Source organism: Pelobates fuscus, unplaced genomic scaffold (assembly GCF_036172605.1).
Source record: "Pelobates fuscus isolate aPelFus1 unplaced genomic scaffold, aPelFus1.pri scaffold_24, whole genome shotgun sequence".
In the NCBI taxonomy this organism is placed as follows: Eukaryota; Metazoa; Chordata; class Amphibia; order Anura; family Pelobatidae; genus Pelobates; species Pelobates fuscus.
The window spans coordinates 34,643-60,648 of NW_026961888.1; the positions used below are offsets into that span (position 1 = coordinate 34,643).

General features: G+C 47.7%; 5 protein-coding genes across 5 annotated transcripts; 4 read left to right on the top strand and 1 right to left on the bottom strand.

Moving 5' to 3' along the window:
• Positions 1–6,677: 6,677 nt before the first annotated feature.
• LOC134584793 (histone H1B-like) lies at positions 6,678–7,322 on the top strand. The gene has a single exon (XM_063440618.1). It carries the CDS (start codon positions 6,678–6,680, stop codon positions 7,320–7,322), a length of 645 nt encoding a protein of 214 aa, XP_063296688.1.
• An 883-nt stretch (positions 7,323–8,205) lies between these two features.
• Positions 8,206–8,520, top strand: LOC134584749 (histone H4). Its single transcript, XM_063440580.1, has one exon. The coding sequence runs from the start codon at positions 8,209–8,211 to the stop codon at positions 8,518–8,520; it is 312 nt and encodes a 103-aa protein (XP_063296650.1). The 5' UTR covers positions 8,206–8,208.
• Positions 8,521–11,322: 2,802 nt separating this feature from the next.
• Positions 11,323–11,712, bottom strand: LOC134584737 (histone H2A type 2-B-like). The gene has a single exon (XM_063440570.1). The coding sequence runs from the start codon at positions 11,710–11,712 to the stop codon at positions 11,323–11,325; it is 390 nt and encodes a 129-aa protein (XP_063296640.1).
• Positions 11,713–12,006: 294 nt separating this feature from the next.
• Positions 12,007–12,387, top strand: LOC134584744 (histone H2B 1.1-like). The gene has a single exon (XM_063440576.1). It carries the CDS (start codon positions 12,007–12,009, stop codon positions 12,385–12,387), a length of 381 nt encoding a protein of 126 aa, XP_063296646.1.
• Positions 12,388–19,018: 6,631 nt separating this feature from the next.
• On the top strand, positions 19,019–25,984 carry LOC134584745 (histone H4-like). The gene is made up of 2 exons (XM_063440577.1): positions 19,019–19,040; positions 25,686–25,984. The coding sequence occupies exons 1-2, from the start codon at positions 19,019–19,021 to the stop codon at positions 25,982–25,984; spliced, it is 321 nt and encodes a 106-aa protein (XP_063296647.1).
• Positions 25,985–26,006: the final 22 nt, after the last annotated feature.

Here is a 26,006-nt window from a genome sequence, read left to right on the forward strand (position 1 = left end):
ACCTTCACGAGACCTCCTTGACAATGAGGGAGTTAGGCCCCTGTCGTCCCTACACCCGCAGGGAACTCCCACGACCCTTCAAAAATTTCTCTACGATCAACTCATTCACTTTTTGCGGACCAACAAATACCCCCAACAAGGTCACCGAGCACTGACCAAATTCGAACTTACGTGCACCCAATGCACACTCAAAAAGAAACAGGTCAAAACCACATATGCCTACTACAGGACACTAGCCAACCAATCAACCTACTCTACAAAAAACACTGGGAACAAGAACTGCACTTATCTTTCGCAGATAATGACTGGAAGCAAATATTCCTCCTGACACAAAAATCATCCACCAGCTTAGCGACACAAGAAAGTAACTATAAGAAAATAGCTAGATGGCACTACACCCCATCCAAACTCAAACGGGCATTCCCAGGCACGTCCAATAACTGCTGTAGATGACTAGAGGCCATTGGGGACATGGCTCACATCTGGTGGTCATGCACGGTGAACCAAAAGTTCTGGTCACGGATCTCCAGTCTCATACACCTCATAACGGGAACCACCATACCCTACCCACCTGAAACACTCCTATATCTTATATTGCCTCCCTCCATACCAAGGGACACTAGGACCCTAGACATACATCTGCTCAAAGCAGCAAATCTGCTTATCACCCTCCACTGGAAAAAAAAAAAAAACAGCCCCACCTACCATTAGGGACTGGGTACGGAGAGTAGAAAGCATTAGAACAATGGAGGAAATTAGCTTCTCACTAACCGGCAAATACCACATATACATGACCTCCTGGGAACCCTAGTGTAACTTCATGAACACCAGTCAAACAGACCGATAGTGACACCCACCTGGAGATAATATGAGACCTTGAACTACCAGCGAATCTATTTGAATATCAACGCCCTTATTATTTTTGGTCTTCACTTCCCCTCTATGTCGACTACAAGTATTTCTGTTACTGAATGTGAACTTTGTACTAGACATTATGACTAAAGCAGCAATGTTATACACATTTTTGAAGTATCAATTGTTACATTTGCAAGAATTTTAAAATAAACAATTTCTAAAAAAAAAAAAAAAGGAAAAAGGAAAAAAAGCCGAACAGACACTGCTTGATCCGTTTTAGGTCAGCTTTGGGATTTCTAGGTAGTCTCAGTAAAATCCATTCTGAGTTCTCCTTATAACCCGCAGAAAAAAAAAAAAAAAATATATATATATATCTGCGAGCGGTTCAACAGAACACTGCTTGCCAAGACTGGGAGCGACTCCTACCGCACTTCTTATGTGCATATTGGGAGGTACCGCAGGAACTGCTTTGGACTATTATATGGGAGAAGATTACGAGGACCTCATCACAGTGCATTGGGATGGGGGAATGTGCTAAAACTCTGTGACCACATGGAACAGTTGGCTAAGTTGGTAAAAGAGAACCTCCAAGCTGACAAGGGGTGACAGAAAGTATGGTATGACCGGGGTACCCGACTGCGTAGTTTCCGTGTTGGACAAAAGATTTAACCGGTCTGTCATGATTAATTACAGGCGGCATGGCAGGGTCCCTACAAGGTGGTGGAGCATATCTGCAATACCACCTATGTAGTAGCCAGCTGTGCAGATGAGAGAGTAAACTGCTCCTTCCACGTTAATATGCTTAAAGAGTACAAAAAAAGGAAGGACGATGTAACTGCAGTGTGCGCCCCAGCTTCTGAGGATCTAGACAGCCTCCCATTACCTGACTTGCTAGAGGGAGACTCCCAAGTTGACCTTATCGCTCAAGTCAAACTAGGAGACAAACTGACTGATAAAGAAATAGTTCAGGCCCACAAATTATTGAAAGCTAAACGAGAGACCTTCTCCCAAGACCCTGGGTACATCACCCTGGCTGTACACAACGTGGAAATCCCAGGACAAGCACCTATGAGGCAACCACCCCTACCACATTCTCGAGGCAGTCCGGTAAGAGATACGGAAGGATATACAGTAAATGCTGTGACTAGGAGTGATTGAGGCTTCAGACTTGGCTTGTAGTCCTAGTACCGAAGCGGGACAGAACAACACTCTTCTGCGTGGACTACAGGCGACTGAACGATCGGACTCTTACCAACTCTTATCCCATGCCCTGGAGGAACTATTGCATCATATAGCATGGGGACAGTATCTCGCCACAACAGACCTATGCAAGGGCTACTAGCAGATTCACCTGGCCGAGGAGGCTATCCCCAAGTCGGCATTCGTCACCCCGCTTGGCCTATTCCAATATCAGGTCATGCCGTTCTAGATGAAGAATGTCCCAGCCACCTATGGTGGATAGGTTCCTCAATGGCTTCCAGGAATTTGCACGTTTGTACCTGGACAGCATAGCTATCAATTGTGACTCCTAGGAGGAAGATTTGATCCATGTAGGGAAGGTTCTCGGCCGAATTAGAGCAGCTGGCTTAACTCTGAAGCCAGACAAGTGTCACATTGGTATGGCTGAAGTGCGGTATCTGGGACACAGAGTAGCTGGGAGACTTCTGCCCCTACCCGAGTGGCCACCACACACTGGATAACACAGTTCTACTTCACCCTTTACTAAGTCTTGGCTCGTGTTTTTTTTTTAATTCTTTATTTTATTTGTGCATGAAAAATCACATAAAGCACACAATGCCACAACAGCTAGAGCATGCAGAGCGTCATACATAGATTTACATTGGTTAGGCATTAAAACATAGCACAGTTTTATGGATTATTATTGCATGACAAAGAGTTATATCTAATAATATTATCAATAACAGCGTTAAACTAGGTTATCCAGGTTAGATTGTTATCAGCTATATATCAGAGAATTTACAACATTGAAAACAGGTTAGACTACAATGTTAAACCGGTGAGCTATAAAACCACCTTGTAAGCACGTTAATAGAGGTGAGATATCCCCAGCAGTACCTTTCTACATTAGTAAGCATGTTGGTAGCCTGGCTGTAATCAGGCTAAGTTAAGTAATGACATGCAATTAGCCGGCATAGATGTATCTGTACCATTGAGTAATAAAACGAAAAAAAACAAAAAACAAATAGATAATGCTGCTTCTATCTATAACAAGCTCGTGTTGGGATAAAGTCACCCTCACAGGCCAGCAGTATGCATAAGGGCTAGTACTCGTGTTCGCCAAGAGGGACAGTTAATGTCCAGGGTGTAGTAGCAGTTTGTGAGTACGTCTCTCAACAGTCATGCTGTCCCAGGGCCGGTCCGACCCTCAGCCTGTTCCCCGTCTGGGAGAGTGCAGCAGGTCTGTGCCAAGGTGCTGGTCATATCGGGTGTTGGGCAGTGCATGATGGGTGACTACCTTCGGGTGGACCCGCTCCGTCTCCGATTTCTCCGATGTAGGAGCCGCTTTAGAGGCTGTTGGAGGCCCCCGCTGTTTGGTAGGCATGTGGGGGGTACGGAGTTGAGTGAACCCGCTTGTCAGCTCTGTGTCGGGACGCTTTGTGCGGCTTCCTCCTCCGCTTCCCCGCTTGTGTAGCGCCAGCTTTCCGCCCTGGCTGTGGTGGTTTGTCCCCGTTCTGTGGAGGGCTTGTTGCAGCCGTGGGTCTTGTTTGGCTCTGTTTAGCTTGTTCCCAGTATTGCTCCCAAAAGCGTTCAAATGCCAGGGCAATGGGATCCCTGGAGTCTGGGACACACTTGGTCACGTGTTGGCGGCCATCTTTGCCCACTCTTGCTGTGCTTGTCCCCTCGGGTCCGGTTGTGGTGTGATGACCCCCGCTGGTACATGGGGGGGGGGGGGGGGTCATCACACCACAACCGGACCCGAGGGAGAGCGGCCGTCTCTCCTCGTCTCGACCTTCCGCAGGCCGCAACTGTATCCCGAGCATGCGACCGGCCGGTTCAGCAGTAAGGCTCCGTCCCGTCTTGGCTCGTGTTTGGGTGAGACAGCTATACTCTGTGCAAGAGAGCTTAATCACTAGGACCCTGTTACAGGTTAGGAAAGTTTGGATAGACCCCAGCCAAGCTGCAGCGGGTAGGGGCTATAGCACTACTGGTGTCCCAGTGATAGCTAGGAAGCAAGCTTGGCAGAGGTGCCCAGTCAGGGTACCATGCAGTCCATCAAAGTGTGTCCAGGATTGTGTGTCCATGAATGGAGACCCCATGCTGGGGGTCTGTGTATAAATTCTGTGTGCCTTGCCTGAATAAACCAGATCTACTCCCAGCACTGGCGTACATACCGCGGTCGCAGGGGTTGCAGCTGCGACTGGGCCCGGCCCACCAGGGGGCCCGGCCACCTAGCGACTCGGTATGTACGCCAGTGTGGGCAGACTCTTCTACTGGGGGGACAAGGAGCTGGCCACATCAGGGCCCCCGAGGCCGGCCCTGGTGTTACCGGGCGCGCGCGCGAGGGAGCACTCTCCCCTGAGCGCTCTCTGATCAGCTCCCTTGCGCGCCCCGCACTTATGCTGCAGCCGGAATATGAAGTTATATTCTGGCTCCGGCATCAGTAAAAATGCGCGAGGGAGCTGGGCAGAGAGCGCTCAGGGGACAGTGCTCCCTCACGAGCCAGCAGGACCGGTCGCCGGGCAGCCCCTGGACTGGACTGGAAAGGGAGGCTGCGGGATTAAATCTGAAAAAAAAACACACAAAAAAACGTGTGTATGTGTGTTAGTGCTACAGTGTGTGTGTGTGTGTGTGTGTGTGTGTTAGTGCACATTTTTGTGCCAGTGTGTGTGTTACTGTGTCTGCTAGTGAGTGTCAGTGAGTGTGTTAGTTTTTGTTTGCGTGTGTTACTGTGTGTTAGTTGTGTGTGTCTGTTATTGAGTGTGTGTCTGTTAGTGAGTGTCAGTGTGTGTGTCTGTGTGTGAGTGAGTGTGTGTGTCTGTTACTGAGTGTGCTAGTTTGTGTGTGTCTGTTAGTGAGTCTGTTAGTGAGTCTTAGGTTAGTGAGTCTAGTGAGTCTTAGGTGTCTTAGTGAGTGTGTGTTTGTCAGTGAGAGTGTGTGTTTTGTAAGTGAGTGTGTATGTGTCTCTGTCTGTCACTGAGTGTGTCTTTGGCAGTAAATTTGTGTGTCTGTTAGCTAGTGTGTATGCGTCTGTTCGTGAGAGTGTGTGTGTGTTTAAAACCCCTTAAGCACTTACCTTTCTCCAGCGCCTGACTCCCTTGGCGCTGGGGATCCCTCCGCCCGACCTGCCTCTCAGCTCCCAATGCGCATGCGTGGCAAGAGCCGCGCGCGCATTCAAACCGCCCATAGAAAAGCATTACTCAATGCTTTCCTATGGACGTCGAGCGTCTTCTCACTGTGATTTTCACAGGGAGAATCGCGGAAGCGCCTCTAGCCGCTGTCAGTGACACAGCCACTAGAGGCTGGATTAATCATCAGTGAAACATAGCAGTTTCTCCGAAACTGCTATGTATTCAGCTGCAGGGTTAAACTAGAGGGCCCTGGAACCCAGACCACTTCATTGAGCTGAAGTGATCTGGGTGTCTAAAGTGGTCCTTTAAGGAACCAAGACCACTTCATTGAGCTGAAGTGATCTGGGTGTCTAAAGTGGTCCTTTAAGTGTATGTGTATCTGCATACACTTGCGTACATACCGCGGTCACAGGGGTCGCAGCCCTGCAACCCGGAGCCTGCCGCCATGTGTTGCGACCCCGGGCCGCGCAGAGTAAGTGTGGGGGGAGGGGCACGGATCAATTTTAGCACCGGGGCCCCATGGGTCGTGTGTACGCCACTGACTCCCAGCATTACGTTTAGACAAATGTATTTGTGGAAAGCTGTACTAGCTAATACAACGGGAAAGGGAATCCATGAAGGTGATACCCTGGTGGTCCGCCACACAGATCAACATGTTAGCTCCTAATTTGGTGCTAAAATCAGGACAATTTTTGCTGTCATGTTTTTATCATGATTTGAAATAGCATTGAAATGTTTTTGATGTTTTGGAAAAAGTCCCTAGAGTGCGGAACTCATTGCTGTTGTTTACTGTGCCAGACCTACACCAGGCTTCATAAAGGATTTCCTGGAGAGCACAGTGTGTGTGTGTTTTAATATAACTGGTCTTAGTTGTTGTTAGAGGGTAAACATAGATATATAACATACAATTATGTAATTATGTAATTTAAAAATTGCCACGACTAAGAGCTCTTCTGCTATGATCTTACTACATCCTACCTGAGCTACCTGTCTGAACAAACGAGGATCAAAATCCCTTTTCTCTGTTTCTTTACGACACGAGCTTCAACCCACCTTGATAACACGGGCCCCTTCCCTTTCTTGCATAAGAGTGAGAAAGAAAACCTTGGAATATATTCTTTTAATAGTTATCACAGTAATGTTTGTGGAGAACATCAGGCTCATCCCAAAGGAGATGTGTCAGCTTTCACCGGCTCTGCTAGATCGTGACAACCCTCGGGACCCATGGAGCTGCTAATGAATTCTTGGTTAGATAGTTTAGTACATTCCACGATAGATGGCATCGACCTCCGTCCTCTTATTTTACCTAAATGTATTCGTTTTATCCATTCGGAAACACAGCGTGAGAGCAGAGTGTGAAATGATGGAGTAGGGACAGTGGAGGGTGTGTCATAAGACTGTATCCAATCAGAGCGTGGTTAGATCAGCCAATAAGATGCTAGCTGGAGATGTATAATTTGGAGGCTGCTGCGGGCGCGTATTATTGCTTGATCTTCATAGAGAATAGTGACCATGTCTGAAGCCGCCCCAGCTCCCGCCGCCGCACCTGCGGTAGAAAGCGCCTCCAAGAAGAAGCAGCCCAAGAAAGCAGCCGGTGTCAAGAAAGTCGCTAAGCCCTCCGGTCCTAGCGTGTCCGAGCTCATTGTCAAAGCTGTGTCCGCTTCTAAAGAGCGCAGCGGGGTGTCCCTGGCAGCTCTGAAGAAGGCTTTGGCTGCTTCTGGTTATGATGTGGAAAAGAATAACAGCCGCCTCAAGCTGGCTCTCAAGGGCTTGGTGACTAAAAGCACTCTCGTCCAGGTCAAAGGAAGCGGAGCTTCCGGCTCCTTCAAGCTCAACAAAAAGCAGGCGGAGAGCAAGGACAAGGCTACCAAGAAAAAGGCACCGGCTAAAGTCAAGAAGCCTGCCCCGAAGAAAGCCACCAAGTCTCCAGCCAAACCTAAGAAGGTAGCTGCAAAGAGCCCGAAAAAGGCCAAAAAGCCGGCCGCCTCCGCTAAAAAGGCCACCAAAAGTCCGAAGAAAGTCAAAGCCGCCAAGCCCAAGAAGGTAGTGAAAAGCCCGGCTAAGAAGACCGTGAAGAGCCCTGCCAAAAAGGCAGCCAAACCCAAAGCCGCAAAGAGTCCTGCAAAGGCTAAAAAGGCAGCTCCCAAAAAGAAATAAGCCTTGCTCGCATTTAATTTTATTTTCCAAACCCCAAAGGCTCTTGTAAGAGCCACCACATTCTCATTTCAGAGCTATATATCAGTGATGGCAACGTGTTTGTTTTGGTGTCATGTCACACATACCGTTCCCCCTCCATCCCTCATTCTAAAGTCAGGAATAACCTAATGAATCCTGTAATCCCAGCATCTAGTGCTCGAATAGATTACACAGGAATGTATCTTGTCGGTGTGGCTAAGTCCCCGTATACCAGTGCTACACTTGAGCGTTGATTTTTTATTTTTTTTTGGCTTAGAAATTCCCTCCGTTCTAAGATAGTGAGGGTGTTTCTTCATTAAATTGCGAAAGGCCAGTTTTAGTGAGAAACGCATATAATATATAGAATATCACACAGTGTCCTTCCAGACTAGATTTAATGTTATTGCCTTTTTCAGTAAGATAATAAAGCAGAACATATTTTAGGGATTGCGATTTTGTACATGGTGATAATAAAAGGGACTGTCCTCGTCCTCTCTCCACGTGTGAAACGGGCGCTTATTTCGATATTCAAAGAGTGATAAAGCCCAAGAAATGATACCTTGTGCAGTAGCTAAGTCGACTATCAAAGAAACACTAAAGACATGATAAAATGATTATACTTCAAAAGATTTCACGATTGTGAAATCTTTTGAAGCATAAACAGCTTTGGTTTTAAACGCCAGAACCATTTCGAGCACGGAAGGAGAGGGTTAAGCATATTATTGAGAGGGAAAAAAAAAAGTGAAGGGGCGTATTTAAAACGCCCGCCTCCTTTGCTGCAGGTCCCCATACGGTCCGTCCGAGGAGTATATAAGGAAGAGCTTTGCACAGCATTTCATATCGTTCGTGCAGAAAGAAGAGCAGAACCATGTCTGGCAGAGGCAAAGGAGGAAAGGGTCTCGGAAAAGGTGGCGCTAAGCGTCACAGGAAGGTTCTTCGTGACAACATCCAGGGCATTACCAAGCCTGCAATTCGTCGCCTTGCTCGCAGGGGAGGCGTGAAGCGTATTTCCGGCCTCATCTATGAGGAGACTCGCGGGGTGCTGAAGGTATTCCTGGAGAACGTCATCCGGGACGCCGTCACTTACACCGAGCATGCCAAGAGGAAGACTGTCACCGCCATGGACGTAGTTTATGCTCTTAAGCGCCAGGGCCGCACTCTCTATGGCTTCGGAGGTTAAAACTCGGGCTTGACTTTACCGCACACCCCATTAACCCAAAGGCCCTTTTCAGGGCCACCCACTTTTTCACTAAAAGACTGAACCTAATCACTTTAACCCCTTCCACACCTGATAAATTGCCTGCTATCTACATAGATACACCGAGAAGGAGATAGTAGTAGAGGCTGCTCCCAAACATCTAGACGGGAAAGGTTGCTAAACACTGTATCTGTAGACCGCATGTTTGAACCATCGGAGGATTTGGAGCCGCCTTCTGTTAATGGTAGGGGATGTAAAAAAATATGATCTAGTGAGGTGCATTTAGATTATGAGCAAGTACGTACACACACTGTCAAGAAAGCTCTGGTTTTGGTGTATTGTTACTGTTGCCTACATTTAATACATGCTTGCAGCCACTTAAATAGAAACATTGTTACTAGCTTTGCATATGCACTCCTGTGTTAACTATGTATTCTCCTCTAAGCGAAAAAGTAGTCTTTTTCCTGCTGCCTCTCCACACGATGGATTCTAAATAGTGAAGTTATTGTAAAATCGCCAGTGAAATAGACCAGCAGAGATGATGGCTACATCGTTGCCTGACGTGAAAATGGGATATGTGGGGACATTTGAGCATTGTAGTGTGAGGGCTCCGTAGCTAGCCCGCTCAAAGTCACAGGCTAAAAGACACGTTTTTATAAATGTGTTGGAGCTCGTTCGAGTGCAGATTTGGTGGCTCTTAAAAGAGCCTTTGTGTTTGTTAGCAGGTTTCAACTTAAGCACGTTCTCCTCGGATCCTACGAGCCAGCTGGATGTCTTTGGGCATGATTGTGACCCTCTTAGCGTGGATGGCGCACAAGTTGGTATCCTCAAAAAGACCAACCAGGTAAGCCTCGCTAGCCTCTTGCAGAGCCATGACAGCAGAGCTCTGGAAGCGCAGATCAGTCTTGAAATCCTGAGCGATCTCACGGACAAGGCGCTGGAAGGGCAGCTTGCGGATGAGCAGCTCGGTGGACTTCTGATAACGGCGGATCTCCCTGAGAGCCACAGTTCCTGGACGGTAACGGTGAGGCTTTTTCACTCCCCCGGTAGCTGGGGCGCTCTTTCTAGCAGCTTTGGTGGCTAGCTGCTTGCGGGGAGCCTTGCCTCCGGTCGACTTACGGGCTGTCTGCTTAGTTCTGGCCATTGTAGCAAAACGAAAGGGAATGAACGCTGCTCGCTGTAGCCTGGGCTTTATAGCCGATACGGCGTTTTCATTGGTTCATCAAGTGGGTGGTATGTTCTGATTGGCTGAAAACAAATAGTAAATCATTTCAAAATACCCGCTCAAATCAACTGCTTCTCATCCCCTCCCCCACATTCAAAATGCCCGCTCAAATCAACTGCTTCATCCCCTCCCCCCTCCTCCATCTATTGAGACCACGCGCCCAAAGAAGGGATCTAAGCCTTTAGTGACCCTTCCTGTCCTGACAGCATTTATTATAGACGCTACTAGTTGAAAGGAATGGCAGTGGGCAGTAATGGACGTATTCCTCCCAACATACTTATTAATAGCTGTATAGGCTTTATCGAGGGGGAGGGGTGCATGGGACATTGACCTCTTACACATGCAGAAAGGCCGCTTCTTTCGATGGGATAGAAGCCACGTCTGATAAAGGACTTTCACTCACAGGACGCTCAGTAGCCATACAAATGAGCTCCAGGAGACAGAGCAGCAGGAAATGTTACAAAGCATCCACTTATTGAAACAATGTTTTCAGCCGAGAGGCCAGGCTATTAAGGCTGCGTTAACTCATCCAGCAGCACAGACAACAGAGCTGTAGCGCCGCTAGGATTTGAACGCTCATAGTAGGTTTCACCCGGCATGTCCTCCAGACAGCGGGAGAGGGGGGAATCCTGAGAGTGAGCGACATGTAGAGATGCCCCGCTTAACAAAAGAGGACCTGCACACTATATACACTTGCCCAAATTGGCATTAATTTGCTGCTGCGTTTATCATAGACATGCATGGCAGCCATTGATTTTAACTAGTTCTATAGCTGGAATGTTGGACAGGATATGGACTGCAAATGGGACTCAGTCAGTGCTGTGACAGAAGCGCCCTAATATTTTAGCTTGCTTATGAGCTCCCAGCGTGCTCTTACACATGCAGAAAGGCCGCTTCTTTCGATGGGATAGAAGCCACGTCTGATAAAGGACTTTCACTCACAGGACGCTCAGTAGCCATACAAATGAGCTCCAGGAGACAGAGCAGCAGGAAATGTTACAAAGCATCCACTTATTGAAACAATGTTTTCAGCCGAGAGGCCAGGCTATTAAGGCTGCGTTAACTCATCCAGCAGCACAGACAACAGAGCTGTAGCGCCGCTAGGATTTGAACGCTCATAGTAGGTTTCACCCGGCATGTCCTCCAGACAGCGGGAGAGGGGGGAATCCTGAGAGTGAGCGACATGTAGAGATGCCCCGCTTAACAAAAGAGGACCTGCACACTATATACACTTGCCCCAATTGGCATTAATTTGCTGCTGCGTTTATCATAGACATGCATGGCAGCCATTGATTTTAACTAGTTCTATAGCTGGAATGTTGGACAGGATATGGACTGCAAATGGGACTCAGTCAGTGCTGTGACAGAAGCGCCCTAATATTTTAGCTTGCTTATGAGCTCCCAGCGTGGTGTGTGTGTGTGTGTGTGTGTGTATAGATACAAGGAACGGTTTGCGCGCAGCAGAACAATTAATCGGCTCTTTGTGGAGAACGTGGGTGGCTCTTAAAAGAGCCTTTGTGTTTGGTAGGTGAGGGAGGCAGGTGCAGCAGCTGTCCGCTTTACTTGCTCTTGGGCTTGTGGCTCTCGGTCTTCTTGGGCAGCAGCACAGCCTGGATGTTAGGCAGGACACCTCCCTGGGCGATAGTCACTCCTCCCAGCAGTTTGTTGAGCTCTTCATCGTTACGGACAGCGAGCTGGAGATGGCGGGGAATGATGCGGGTCTTTTTGTTGTCTCTAGCGGCATTCCCTGCCAGCTCCAGAATCTCAGCGGTCAGGTACTCCAGCACTGCAGCCAGATAGACGGGGGCACCGGCTCCCACACGCTCTGCATAATTGCCCTTCCTCAGCAAACGGTGGACTCTGCCGACTGGGAACTGAAGTCCCGCTCGGGATGAGCGAGTCTTCGCCTTTGCACGGGTCTTTCCACCTTGCTTTCCGCGGCCAGACATGTTTGTTCTTGATTGAATGCAAGAAGATGAAAACTCCTCCCCTACCACAGGCTATTTATAAACACACTCTGCTCTGTGATTGGATGACTTTACAAGCAGCCAATTAGAGACACGTTATACAGGGAACCAATCTATTGCTGGAGCTAGTGTTAAACAGCCGCTTCCTTACGTCATCTGACTTTAGCAACCAATCGCAGGAAGGGAAGCGGAAGGGCCTCATTTACATGGTCCGCCTATAAATAGAACCGCCGGAGGAGCAGCTTGCTATTCGCTCGCGAGCTAACAGCGTTAATCATGCCTGATCCAGCAAAGTCCGCACCAGCCCCCAAGAAAGGCTCCAAAAAAGCCGTCACCAAGACTCAGAAGAAAGATGGCAAGAAGCGTAGAAAGAGCAGGAAGGAGAGCTATGCCATCTACGTGTACAAGGTGCTGAAGCAGGTCCATCCCGACACCGGCATCTCCTCCAAGGCAATGGGGATCATGAACTCCTTTGTCAATGATATCTTTGAGCGCATCGCAGGAGAAGCTTCTCGCCTGGCTCACTACAACAAGCGCTCCACCATCACCTCCCGGGAGATCCAGACTGCCGTGCGCCTGCTACTACCCGGAGAGCTGGCAAAGCACGCCGTGTCTGAGGGCACCAAGGCTGTCACAAAGTACACCAGCGCCAAGTAAATGTCCGCCTCCCTGACCACCCGCTAACACAAAGGCTCTTTTAAGAGCCACCCACACTGTCTCTCTCAGAGCTGGCATCACACCCATGCATCAACTCTACAGCTTACTTGCTGCCCACCACAAGCTCACGCAAACGTGTAGCTTTCCTTTCACTTAACCCTTCCCATGCTGTCCTGTAACTCTGAAGATCTCGAGCTGCTAGTGTTTGCACATTTTAGACACTTGTATCACTCACATGCTGATTTAGCCACCTAATGCTCAGTTTGCTCCGCTCTATTACTTTCAAGTCTACCTAGATACCGGACTTGATCTTAGAAGATATTCGTTGGGCGGCTGTATATCTAGTAACTGTAGATTAGGGACAGGCTTCTTATTCAGGGTAGCGCTTGAAGTCACATTAGGGATATTATAAAAGCTGCTACTGTAGGAGATCTTATACCTAATCCTTTACCAAATGGCTACATGGCCAGGGATTTCACTCGATAAGTGTATCCCTTTCTTTCTCTCTTTTGTTATAGCCTATTGAAACAATGTTTCACTTCATCCTGATACTGTCTATTACTATGTTGCAACTCATGGAAGCCTAGTATGTGGTTCTAGCGTCTTTTTGCTCACGCTAGTATTTTACTAGACTTTAAAAGGTCTTTTTGACATATATACCTCAAAACAGCTAGTGTGCAATATCTAGCCTACCTACCCTATTTTCTATCATTTCCACTAGTTATGGGGAATGTGCGCAGGCTTACTTTGGAACATTTAGCAGGCTTTTCCCTTTATTGCACATTGGATATGTACGGATTTATTTTTGTAATTGTCTTTATTTTGTGTAAGTCTTGATATTGGTGACTTCTTTTGGGGTATCCCACCCCTTTAGCTTTATTCTTATTAAAGGTTTAGTTGTATCCATTTGTTCAGCCAACCCCCGACTGAATTAGATACCTGTCCTTAGAAAGTATCTACATTAGTCCACATACGATTACTTTTTGGATACATGGAAATCCTCTTTTTTTTTTTTTTTTTTTTGATTTGGTGTTTGCCAGTAAAGAACAATTTAGACCATTGAGGCTTCATCTAAATATCAGCATGATGATTTTAGTGTCTGCAGAAATGTTGAGCTTATTAAAGACAATCTGATAAGCCTGTTTTGATCTTAAAGACATAAGCATTTTTTTTTTTTTTTTGTAACTTGCCTTTTTTCCTGTTTATTGCGCCAACACATTATACACTTTCTCACCAGATGTGCCTGTATACACTCAAACAGCGTTTTTCCAATTGGTTTTCTGCAGGAACCTATGGTCCAGCGAGAACAAAATTGGAGTTCTGTAGTGATTTGCCCATTGGGTAGCCCATACACTTAAAGAAACCTGATGGGCATTGCTGCAGAGGGACTCGGTAAGCACTGTTTAATTGCCCAACGGGATCCCTGTAGCATGAGATGCTGGGAAGTGACTGACTATCATTACCTCCCAGCTTCAAATAGAAAATGCTGCACTGGAGGGAGAGAGACCGCAGTCGGCACTGAGCAGCGATTTAGGCGGCTGCCTAAGGCCTAACTCGCCATAGGGCAGGCATACTGTGTCAGGTACAAGGACCCCACACCTTGCCCGGTATGCCGCTGGTTGCGAGGTCCCTCCACTCTGTCCTGAGAAGCAGAAAGCCAGCACAGTCTGCAGCTCCGCTGACTAGGCAGTGTCTCGCGATCTCTGGCCAATCAGACCGTCGCCGCGGGATACCACTTCAATGCTCTGACTTCTGGATATTGTGAGGCACTGCACAATCTGCAGCTCACACCTGGTGGAGTTGCAGACTGTGCAGTCTCTCAGGACAAATTGTAGAGCGAGCTTACTGGAGCACCAGGGATCAAAGACACCAGGGGCCACCAGTTGGAATCCCCTCCCTCACTTTCACACCACTGTACCGCTCCCTTACTGTGTCACCCTGTCTCTCCCTCAGGCACTCTACCACCGTTCACCACCTCCCTCAATCTTCCACCTCCTCCCTACATCTCTCTGCCACCTAACCCCTCCCTTAGTTGATCCTGTTTTGTAGATTTAAGCACCAGAACCTTTTGTTTCTGTTTCTTCTGTCTCTCCTGGGCCATTTTCAAGCTCTCCCGAACGGATTCAGTAAGAGCCTGCAGCTGGTCCCAGAGTTCCAGATCATATGGCACAATGGAGGTTCCCTCTTCTCCCATGTCTCCCCCCCCCCCTCCCCCACACCTCCACAGTGCTCTTTTACTAGGTCTAACAATCCCTTTACTCTTCTACCATACAACAATTCCAAGGGTTAGAAGGTTAGAACCCAGTGGAATCTTATGGGAATTCTCTTTATGCGAGCAGTAAGTTGGGCAAGAACCTTTCCCAGTCCATGTGGGTGGCGGTAAAATTCTTAAGCATCTGCTTAAGGGTACCGTTAAAGCACTCACATAATCCATTGGTTTGGGGGTGATATGGGGATGTGATATTAGGCTCTGCTCTGCAACTTTGCCACATCTGTTGAGTCAGAGTTGCTGTAAACTGGGTTTCTTGGTCAGATTGTATTTCTCTGGGAAACCCAACCGTGGTTAATATACTAACCAAGACGTCTGCAACCAGTTCAGCTTTTATATTGGGAGGGCAATAGCTTCCGCGTATATGCTTGCGTAATCTACCACCGCTATGACAAATTTCTTCCCCGATGGGCGAGACTTACTTAGGGGCCATATGAGATCCACTGCTACTCGGTGAAAGGGTTCATCTACTATGGGTAGGGATTTTTATTTAGCTTTCGGGTATTCACCTTTTTTCTCTACTCGCTGACACATATCAAAGGTTTGGCTATATCCCTGTATGATCCGATGATTCGCTTTCCAAATGTCTAATTGCCCTGCAAGGGGAATATCATGGCTGAGCTTCAAAATGCCCATTTGGTATAGTAGTCTTTGTGCCCTTAACGTAATCCTCTCGTTTGTTTGTTTTTCCGGTAGGTTTCCGGGGTTATATTGTATTGAACCATTCATTTCTCCTTGACCTTCTCGTATAGATGCATTTCCGATTCTGATACTGCTCGATATGCCTCTGCAGCTCTGCCGGACAATTTGCTAGTTAAAATAGGTGCCCGGTTGTTTGTTGAAACACTTGAATCCACAGACAAAAACAACCTAGACCTCACCACATATAAAACACTTTTGGATAAACGCTCAGAGCTAGCCACCCTTAATGGAACACAAATCAAGAAAAGTCTTCTTCTTACCAGACACCGGTACTATACCCAAGGGGGCAAAGGGGGACGACTATCAGCGCAAGCTCTAAAAACACAAAGACAAACCACATTTATCTCATCCATACAGACTCCACAAGGGACCAAGTCAAATCTGATGGCGGACATCATGCTAGCCTTCCAGGAGTTTTACCACAAACTTTACAACTTGAGGGACTCTCCCCCCAGATGTTACTGACATAAGAGCTTTCCTCAAACAAAGGATCGCCAAGACAATCCCACCCAACGTACAACAAAGACTTGACTCTCCCACAACTAAAGAGGAGTTAGAAGTAGTGATACACTCCCTCCCACTAGGAAAGAGCCCGGGCCCAGATGTCTTCACGGCCAAATACTACAAGAGCTTTTCCATCCAGCTCATACCCCCACTCCTAGACGCACTCAACTCCCTACTTAAAGACAATTCCATACCCCCACAGGCATCGGAAGCCACTATTGCACTCTACCCAAACCAGGTAAAGATTTGACCCAATGTGGGAGATATTGGCCTATCTCACTTAAAAATATTGATTTAAAAAAATTTCACTAAAACACTAGCTAACCGCCTACGCCTCAAGCTCCCAGAGCTAATTCACCCAGACCAGGCTGGATTTATACAAGGCCGAGAAGCTAAAAAATAATATCACCAAACTCATTAATCTCATGCATCACTCTGAACACACAAACACCCAGACACTGTTACTCTCCAGAGATGCCGAAAAGGCTTTCAACAGGGTGGACTGGTCCCTGATGCTTGCCACCCTGGAACAGATGGGCTTTGGCCCAAACTGGCTAAGGTGGATGGGAGCTATATACTCCAGACCAACGGCTAGGCTACTCGTGAACGGCCAACTCTCACTCCCAGTACCCATCTCCAATAGCACCCCTCTTCGTTTCGTCCTGGTCCTGGAGCCATTCCTCCAGGGAGTTAGAGAAAATCCTAACATCAAGGGTTTCAAATTTGGAGGGGCAGAACACAAAATATCAGCATTTGCAGATGACATGCTATTCACGGTCTCCGAACCCAGCTCCTCACTCCCTCATATACTGGAGGAGATGTCTCTCTATAGCAAAGTGTTCACCTTTCAAGCCACTCTAGGTAAATGTGAACTCCTCCCACTGAAAGTACTAAACTCGACCAAAACACATCTACAATCAAACTTCCCATTCTCCTGGGGAACAGAGCATATAACATATCTGGGGGTAGCACTACCATCCGTTATCTCACGACTATATGAAACCACCCCCCACCCCCCTGCTAATCCAAGCTAGAACCAAAGATCTTACTAAATGGCACACTTCGCAGTTCAGCTGGTTTTGCAGGATAAATATCCTGAAAATTAGTATTCTCCCAAGAATATTATACTTGCTGCAAGTTCTCCCGATCACTCTACCCACAACCTTCTTTGCTGCCATACAAAAACTATTTACGACATTTATTTGGTCCCACAAACGCCCCAGGCTAGCCTATCAGCTGCTCACAAGATCAAAGACGGAGGGGGATCTGGGGCTGCCAGATGTGGAACGATACCACAGTGCAGTACTATTGGCCAGGATTTATGACTGGACAGGCAAAAACACGACCAAACAATGGGTAGATGTAGAGAATAACATCTTCCGTGTCCCCATACACACAATACCATGGCACAACTCTGGCCAATCCTTCCTTATGCACAAACAACACCCGACCATTACTCCGACACTGAGAATGTGGTCACACATGAGTCATTGGCGGCGGACATATCACCATACCCATCACCGCTATATCCACTGACTCACAATCCGCTCTTCAAGCCTGGTGAATCGGGAGCGGCAAACCGAGAATATCATACCACAGCATACCTACCTTCACGAGACCTCCTTGACAATGAGGGAGTTAGGCCCCTGTCGTCCCTACACCCGCAGGGAACTCCCACGACCCTTCAAAAATTTCTCTACGATCAACTCATTCACTTTTTGCGGACCAACAAATACCCCCAACAAGGTCACCGAGCACTGACCAAATTCGAACTTACGTGCACCCAATGCACACTCAAAAAGAAACAGGTCAAAACCACATATGCCTACTACAGGACACTAGCCAACCAATCAACCTACTCTACAAAAAACACTGGGAACAAGAACTGCACTTATCTTTCGCAGATAATGACTGGAAGCAAATATTCCTCCTGACACAAAAATCATCCACCAGCTTAACGACACAAGAAAGTAACTATAAGAAAATAGCTAGATGGCACTACACCCCATCCAAACTCAAACGGGCATTCCCAGGCACGTCCAATAACTGCTGTAGATGACTAGAGGCCATTGGGGACATGGCTCACATCTGGTGGTCATGCACGGTGAACCAAAAGTTCTGGTCACGGATCTCCAGTCTCATACACCTCATAACGGGAACCACCATACCCTACCCACCTGAAACACTCCTATATCTTATATTGCCTCCCTCCATACCAAGGGACACTAGGACCCTAGACATACATCTGCTCAAAGCAGCAAATCTGCTTATCACCCTCCACTGGAAAAAAAAAAAACAGCCCCACCTACCATTAGGGACTGGGTACGGAGAGTAGAAAGCATTAGAACAATGGAGGAAATTAGCTTCTCACTAACCGGCAAATACCACATATACATGACCTCCTGGGAACCCTAGTGTAACTTCATGAACACCAGTCAAACAGACCGATAGTGACACCCACCTGGAGATAATATGAGACCTTGAACTACCAGCGAATCTATTTGAATATCAACGCCCTTATTATTTTTGGTCTTCACTTCCCCTCTATGTCGACTACAAGTATTTCTGTTACTGAATGTGAACTTTGTACTAGACATTATGACTAAAGCAGCAATGTTATACACATTTTTGAAGTATCAATTGTTACATTTGCAAGAATTTTAAAATAAACAATTTCTAAAAAAAAAAAAAGGAAAAAGGAAAAAAAGCCGAACAGACACTGCTTGATCCGTTTTAGGTCAGCTTTGGGATTTCTAGGTAGTCTCAGTAAAATCCATTCTGAGTTCTCCTTATAACCCGCAGAAAAAAAAAAAAAACAATATATATATATATCTGCGAGCGGTTCAACAGAACACTGCTTGCCAAGACTGGGAGCGACTCCTACCGCACTTCTTATGTGCATATTGGGAGGTACCGCAGGAACTGCTTTGGACTATTATATGGGAGAAGATTACGAGGACCTCATCACAGTGCATTGGGATGGGGGAATGTGCTAAAACTCTGTGACCACATGGAACAGTTGGCTAAGTTGGTAAAAGAGAACCTCCAAGCTGACAAGGGGTGACAGAAAGTATGGTATGACCGGGGTACCCGACTGCCTAGTTTCCGTGTTGGACAAAAGATTTAACCGGTCTGTCATGATTAATTACAGGCGGCATGGCAGGGTCCCTACAAGGTGGTGGAGCATATCTGCAATACCACCTATGTAGTAGCCAGCTGTGCAGATGAGAGAGTAAACTGCTCCTTCCACGTTAATATGCTTAAAGAGTACAAAAAAAGGAAGGACGATGTAACTGCAGTGTGCGCCCCAGCTTCTGAGGATCTAGACAGCCTCCCATTACCTGACTTGCTAGAGGGAGACTCCCAAGTTGACCTTATCGCTCAAGTCAAACTAGGAGACAAACTGACTGATAAAGAAATAGTTCAGGCCCACAAATTATTGAAAGCTAAACGAGAGACCTTCTCCCAAGACCCTGGGTACATCACCCTGGCTGTACACAACGTGGAAATCCCAGGACAAGCACCTATGAGGCAACCACCCCTACCACATTCTCGAGGCAGTCCGGTAAGAGATACGGAAGGATATACAGTAAATGCTGTGACTAGGAGTGATTGAGGCTTCAGACTTGGCTTGTAGTCCTAGTACCGAAGCGGGACAGAACAACACTCTTCTGCGTGGACTACAGGCGACTGAACGATCGGACTCTTACCAACTCTTATCCCATGCCCTGGAGGAACTATTGCATCATATAGCATGGGGACAGTATCTCACCACAACAGACCTATGCAAGGGCTACTAGCAGATTCACCTGGCCGAGGAGGCTATCCCCAAGTCGGCATTCGTCACCCCGCTTGGCCTATTCCAATATCAGGTCATGCCGTTCTAGATGAAGAATGTCCCAGCCACCTATGGTGGATAGGTTCCTCAATGGCTTCCAGGAATTTGCACGTTTGTACCTGGACAGCATAGCTATCAATTGTGACTCCTAGGAGGAAGATTTGATCCATGTAGGGAAGGTTCTCGGCCGAATTAGAGCAGCTGGCTTAACTCTGAAGCCAGACAAGTGTCACATTGGTATGGCTGAAGTGCGGTATCTGGGACACAGAGTAGCTGGGAGACTTCTGCCCCTACCCGAGTGGCCACCACACACTGGATAACACAGTTCTACTTCACCCTTTACTAAGTCTTGGCTCGTGTTTTTTTTTTAATTCTTTATTTTATTTGTGCATGAAAAATCACATAAAGCACACAATGCCACAACAGCTAGAGCATGCAGAGCGTCATACATAGATTTACATTGGTTAGGCATTAAAACATAGCACAGTTTTATGGATTATTATTGCATGACAAAGAGTTATATCTAATAATATTATCAATAACAGCGTTAAACTAGGTTATCCAGGTTAGATTGTTATCAGCTATATATATATCAGAGAATTTACAACATTGAAAACAGGTTAGACTACAATGTTAAACCGGTGAGCTATAAAACCACCTGGTAAGCACGTTAATAGAGGTGAGATATCCCCAGCAGTACCTTTCTACATTAGTAAGCATGTTGGTAGCCTGGCTGTAATCAGGCTAAGTTAAGTAATGACATGCAATTAGCCGGCATAGATGTATCTGTACCATTGAGTAATAAAACGAAAAAAACAAAAAAAACAAATAGATAATGCTGCTTCTATCTATAACAAGCTCGTGTTGGGATAAAGTCACCCTCACAGGCCAGCAGTATGCATAAGGGCTAGTACTCGTGTTCGCCAAGAGGGACAGTTAATGTCCAGGGTGTAGTAGCAGTTTGTGAGTACGTCTCTCAACAGTCATGCTGTCCCAGGGCCGGTCCGACCCTCAGCCTGTTCCCCGTCTGGGAGAGTGCAGCAGGTCTGTGCCAAGGTGCTGGTCATATCGGGTGTTGGGCAGTGCATGATGGGTGACTACCTTCGGGTGGGCCCGCTCCGTCTCCGATTTCTCCGATGTAGGAGCCGCTTTAGAGGCTGTTGGCGGCCCCCGCTGTTTGGTAGGCATGTGGGGGGTACGGAGATGAGTGCACCCGCTTGTCAGCTCTGTGTCGGGACGCTTTGTGCGGCTTCCTCCTCCGCTTCCCCGCTTGTGTAGCGCCAGCTTTCCGCCCTGGCTGTGGTGGTTTGTCCCCGTTCTGTGGAGGGCTTGTTGCAGCCGTGGGTCTTGTTTGGCTCTGTTTAGCTTGTTCCCAGTATTGCTCCCAAAAGCGTTCAAATGCCAGGGCAATGGGATCCCTGGAGTCTGGGACACACTTGGTCACGTGTTGGCGGCCATCTTTGCCCACTCTTGCTGTGCTTGTCCCCTCGGGTCCGGTTGTGGTGTGATGACCCCCGCTGGTACATGGGGGGGGGGGGGGTCATCACACCACAACCGGACCCGAGGGAGAGCGGCCGTCTCTCCTCGTCTCGACCTTCCGCAGGCCGCAACTGTATCCCGAGCATGCGACCGGCCGGTTCAGCAGTAAGGCTCCGTCCCGTCTTGGCTCGTGTTTGGGTGAGACAGCTATACTCTGTGCAAGAGAGCTTAATCACTAGGACCCTGTTACAGGTTAGGAAAGTTTGGATAGACCCCAGCCAAGCTGCAGCGGGTAGGGGCTATAGCACTACTGGTGTCCCAGTGATAGCTAGGAAGCAAGCTTGGCAGAGGTGCCCAGTCAGGGTACCATGCAGTCCATCAAAGTGTGTCCAGGAATGTGTGTCCATGAATGGAGACCCCATGCTGGGGGTCTGTGTATAAATTCTGTGTGCCTTGCCTGAATAAACCAGATCTACTCCCAGCACTGGCGTACATACCGCGGTCGCAGGGGTTGCAGCTGCGACTGGGCCCGGCCCACCAGGGGGCCCGGCCACCTAGCGACTCGGTATGTACGCCAGTGTGGGCAGACTCTTCTACTGGGGGGACAAGGAGCTGGCCACATCAGGGCCCCCGAGGCCGGCCCTGGTGTTACCGGGCGCGCACGCGAGGGAGCACTCTCCCCTGAGCGCTCTCTGATCAGCTCCTTTGCGCGCCCCGCACTTATGCTGCAGCCGGAATATGAAGTTATATTCTGGCTCCGGCATCAGTAAAAATGCGCGAGGGAGCTGGGCAGAGAGCGCTCAGGGGACAGTGCTCCCTCACGAGCCAGCAGGACCGGTCGCCGGGCAGCCCCTGGACTGGACTGGAAAGGGAGGCTGCGGGATTAAATCTGAAAAAAAAACACACAAAAAAACGTGTGTATGTGTGTTAGTGCTACAGTGTGTGTGTGTGTGTGTGTGTGTTAGTGCACATTTTTGTGCCAGTGTGTGTGTTACTGTGTCTGCTAGTGAGTGTCAGTGAGTGTGTTAGTTTTTGTTTGCGTGTGTTACTGTGTGTTAGTTGTGTGTGTCTGTTATTGAGTGTGTGTCTGTTAGTGAGTGTCAGTGTGTGTGTCTGTGTGTGAGTGAGTGTGTGTGTCTGTTACTGAGTGTGCTAGTTTGTGTGTGTCTGTTAGTGAGTCTGTTAGTGAGTCTTAGGTTAGTGAGTCTAGTGAGTCTTAGGTGTCTTAGTGAGTGTGTGTTTGTCAGTGAGAGTGTGTGTTTTGTAAGTGAGTGTGTATGTGTCTCTGTCTGTCACTGAGTGTGTCTTTGGCAGTAAATTTGTGTGTCTGTTAGCTAGTGTGTATGCGTCTGTTCGTGAGAGTGTGTGTGTGTTTAAAACCCCTTAAGCACTTACCTTTCTCCAGCGCCTGACTCCCTTGGCGCTGGGGATCCCTCCGCCCGACCTGCCTCTCAGCTCCCAATGCGCATGCGTGGCAAGAGCCGCGCGCGCATTCAAACCGCCCATAGAAAAGCATTACTCAATGCTTTCCTATGGACGTCGAGCGTCTTCTCACTGTGATTTTCACAGGGAGAATCGCGGAAGCGCCTCTAGCCGCTGTCAGTGACACAGCCACTAGAGGCTGGATTAATCATCAGTGAAACATAGCAGTTTCTCCGAAACTGCTATGTATTCAGCTGCAGGGTTAAACTAGAGGGCCCTGGAACCCAGACCACTTCATTGAGCTGAAGTGATCTGGGTGTCTAAAGTGGTCCTTTAAGGAACCAAGACCACTTCATTGAGCTGAAGTGATCTGGGTGTCTAAAGTGGTCCTTTAAGTGTATGTGTATCTGCATACACTTGCGTACATACCGCGGTCACAGGGGTCGCAGCCCTGCAACCCGGAGCCTGCCGCCATGTGTTGCGACCCCGGGCCGCGCAGAGTAAGTGTGGGGGGAGGGGCACGGATCAATTTTAGCACCGGGGCCCCATGGGTCGTGTGTACGCCACTGACTCCCAGCATTACGTTTAGACAAATGTATTTGTGGAAAGCTGTACTAGCTAATACAACGGGAAAGGGAATCCATGAAGGTGATACCCTGGTGGTCCGCCACACAGATCAACATGTTAGCTCCTAATTTGGTGCTAAAATCAGGACAATTTTTGCTGTCATGTTTTTATCATGATTTGAAATAGCATTGAAATGTTTTTGATGTTTTGGAAAAAGTCCCTAGAGTGCGGAACTCATTGCTGTTGTTTACTGTGCCAGACCTACACCAGGCTTCATAAAGGATTTCCTGGAGAGCACAGTGTGTGTGTGTTTTAATATAACTGGTCTTAGTTGTTGTTAGAGGGTAAACATAGATATATAACATACAATTATGTAATTATGTAATTTAAAAATTGCCACGACTAAGAGCTCTTCTGCTATGATCTTACTACATCCTACCTGAGCTACCTGTCTGAACAAACGAGGATCAAAATCCCTTTTCTCTGTTTCTTTACGACACGAGCTTCAACCCACCTTGATAACACGGGCCCCTTCCCTTTCTTGCATAAGAGTGAGAAAGAAAACCTTGGAATATATTCTTTTAATAGTTATCACAGTAATGTTTGTGGAGAACATCAGGCTCATCCCAAAGGAGATGTGTCAGCTTTCACCGGCTCTGCTAGATCGTGACAACCCTCGGGACCCATGGAGCTGCTAATGAATTCTTGGTTAGATAGTTTAGTACATTCCACGATAGATGGCATCGACCTCCGTCCTCTTATTTTACCTAAATGTATTCGTTTTATCCATTCGGAAACACAGCGTGAGAGCAGAGTGTGAAAAGATGGAGTAGGGACAGTGGAGGGTGTGTCATAAGACTGTATCCAATCAGAGCGTGGTTAGATCAGCCAATAAGATGCTAGCTGGAGATGTATAATTTGGAGGCTGCTGCGGGCGCGTATTATTGCTTGATCTTCATAGAGAATAGTGACCATGTCTGAAGCCGCCCCAGCTCCCGCCGCCGCACCTGCGGTAGAAAGCGCCTCCAAGAAGAAGCAGCCCAAGAAAGCAGCCGGTGTCAAGAAAGCCGCTAAGCCCTCCGGTCCTAGCGTGTCCGAGCTCATTGTCAAAGCTGTGTCCGCTTCTAAAGAGCGCAGCGGGGTGTCCCTGGCAGCTTTGAAGAAGGCTTTGGCTGCTTCTGGTTATGATGTGGAAAAGAATAACAGCCGCCTCAAGCTGGCTCTCAAGGGCTTGGTGACTAAAAGCACTCTCGTCCAGGTCAAAGGAAGCGGAGCTTCCGGCTCCTTCAAGCTCAACAAAAAGCAGGCGGAGAGCAAGGACAAGGCTACCAAGAAAAAGGCACCGGCTAAAGTCAAGAAGCCTGCCCCGAAGAAAGCCACCAAGTCTCCAGCCAAACCTAAGAAGGTAGCTGCAAAGAGCCCGAAAAAGGCCAAAAAGCCGTCCGCCTCCGCTAAAAAGGCCACCAAAAGTCCGAAGAAAGTCAAAGCCGCCAAGCCCAAGAAGGTAGTGAAAAGCCCGGCTAAGAAGACCGTGAAGAGCCCTGCCAAAAAGGCAGCCAAACCCAAAGCCGCAAAGAGTCCTGCAAAGGCTAAAAAGGCAGCTCCCAAAAAGAAATAAGCCTTGCTCGCATTTAATTTTATTTTCCAAACCCCAAAGGCTCTTGTAAGAGCCACCACATTCTCATTTCAGAGCTATATATCAGTGATGGCAACGTGTTTGTTTTGGTGTCATGTCACACATACCGTTCCCCCTCCATCCCTCATTCTAAAGTCAGGAATAACCTAATGAATCCTGTAATCCCAGCATCTAGTGCTCGAAAAGATTACACAGGAATGTATCTTGTCGGTGTGGCTAAGTCCCTGTATACCAGTGCTACACTTGAGCGTTGATTTTTTATTTTATTTTTGGCTTAGAAATTCCCTCCGTTCTAAGATACCGAGGGTGTTTCTTCATTAAATTGCGAAAGCCAGTTTTAGTGAGAAACGCATATAATATATAGAATATCACACAGTGTCCTTCCAGACTAGATTTAATGTTATTGCCTTTTTCAGTAAGATAATAAAGCAGAACATATTTTAGGGATTGCGATTTTGTACATGGTGATAATAAAAGGGACTGTCCTCGTCCTCTCTCCACGTGTGAAACGGGCGCTTATTTCGATATTCAAAGAGTGATAAAGCCCAAGAAATGATACCTTGTGCAGTAGCTAAGCCGACTATCAAAGAAACACTAAAGACATGATAAAATGATTATACTTCAAAAGATTTCACGATTGTGAAATCTTTTGAAGCATAAACAGCTTTGGTTTTAAAAGCCAGAACCATTTCGAGCACGGAAGGAGAGGGTTAAGCATATTATTGAGAGGAAAAAAAAAAAGTGAAGGGGCGTATTTAAAACGCCCGCCTCCTTTGCTGCAGGTCCCCATACGGTCCGTCCGATGAGTATATAAGGAAGAGCTTTGCACAGCATCTCATATCGTTCGTGCAGAAAGAAGAGCAGAACCATGTCTGGCAGAGGCAAAGGAGGAAAGGGTCTCGGAAAAGGTGGCGCTAAGCGTCACAGGAAGGTTCTTCGTGACAACATCCAGGGCATTACCAAGCCTGCAATTCGTCGCCTTGCTCGCAGGGGAGGCGTGAAGCGTATTTCCGGCCTCATCTATGAGGAGACTCGCGGGGTGCTGAAGGTATTCCTGGAGAACGTCATCCGGGACGCCGTCACTTACACCGAGCATGCCAAGAGGAAGACTGTCACCGCCATGGACGTAGTTTATGCTCTTAAGCGCCAGGGCCGCACTCTCTATGGCTTCGGAGGTTAAAACTCGGGCTTGACTTTACCGC

Coding starts and splice junctions, on each gene's coding strand:
- LOC134584793 (XM_063440618.1), top strand. CDS start 6,678: ATGTCTGAAGCCGCCCCAGCTCCCGCCGCCGCACCTGCGGTAGAAAGC.
- LOC134584749 (XM_063440580.1), top strand. CDS start 8,209: ATGTCTGGCAGAGGCAAAGGAGGAAAGGGTCTCGGAAAAGGTGGCGCT.
- LOC134584737 (XM_063440570.1), bottom strand. CDS start 11,712: ATGTCTGGCCGCGGAAAGCAAGGTGGAAAGACCCGTGCAAAGGCGAAG.
- LOC134584744 (XM_063440576.1), top strand. CDS start 12,007: ATGCCTGATCCAGCAAAGTCCGCACCAGCCCCCAAGAAAGGCTCCAAA.
- LOC134584745 (XM_063440577.1), top strand. CDS start 19,019: ATGGCAGGGTCCCTACAAGGTG. Junction 19,041..25,685: donor GGCAGGGTCCCTACAAGGTG/GTGGAGCATATC, acceptor TGTCTGGCAGAG/GCAAAGGAGGAAAGGGTCTC.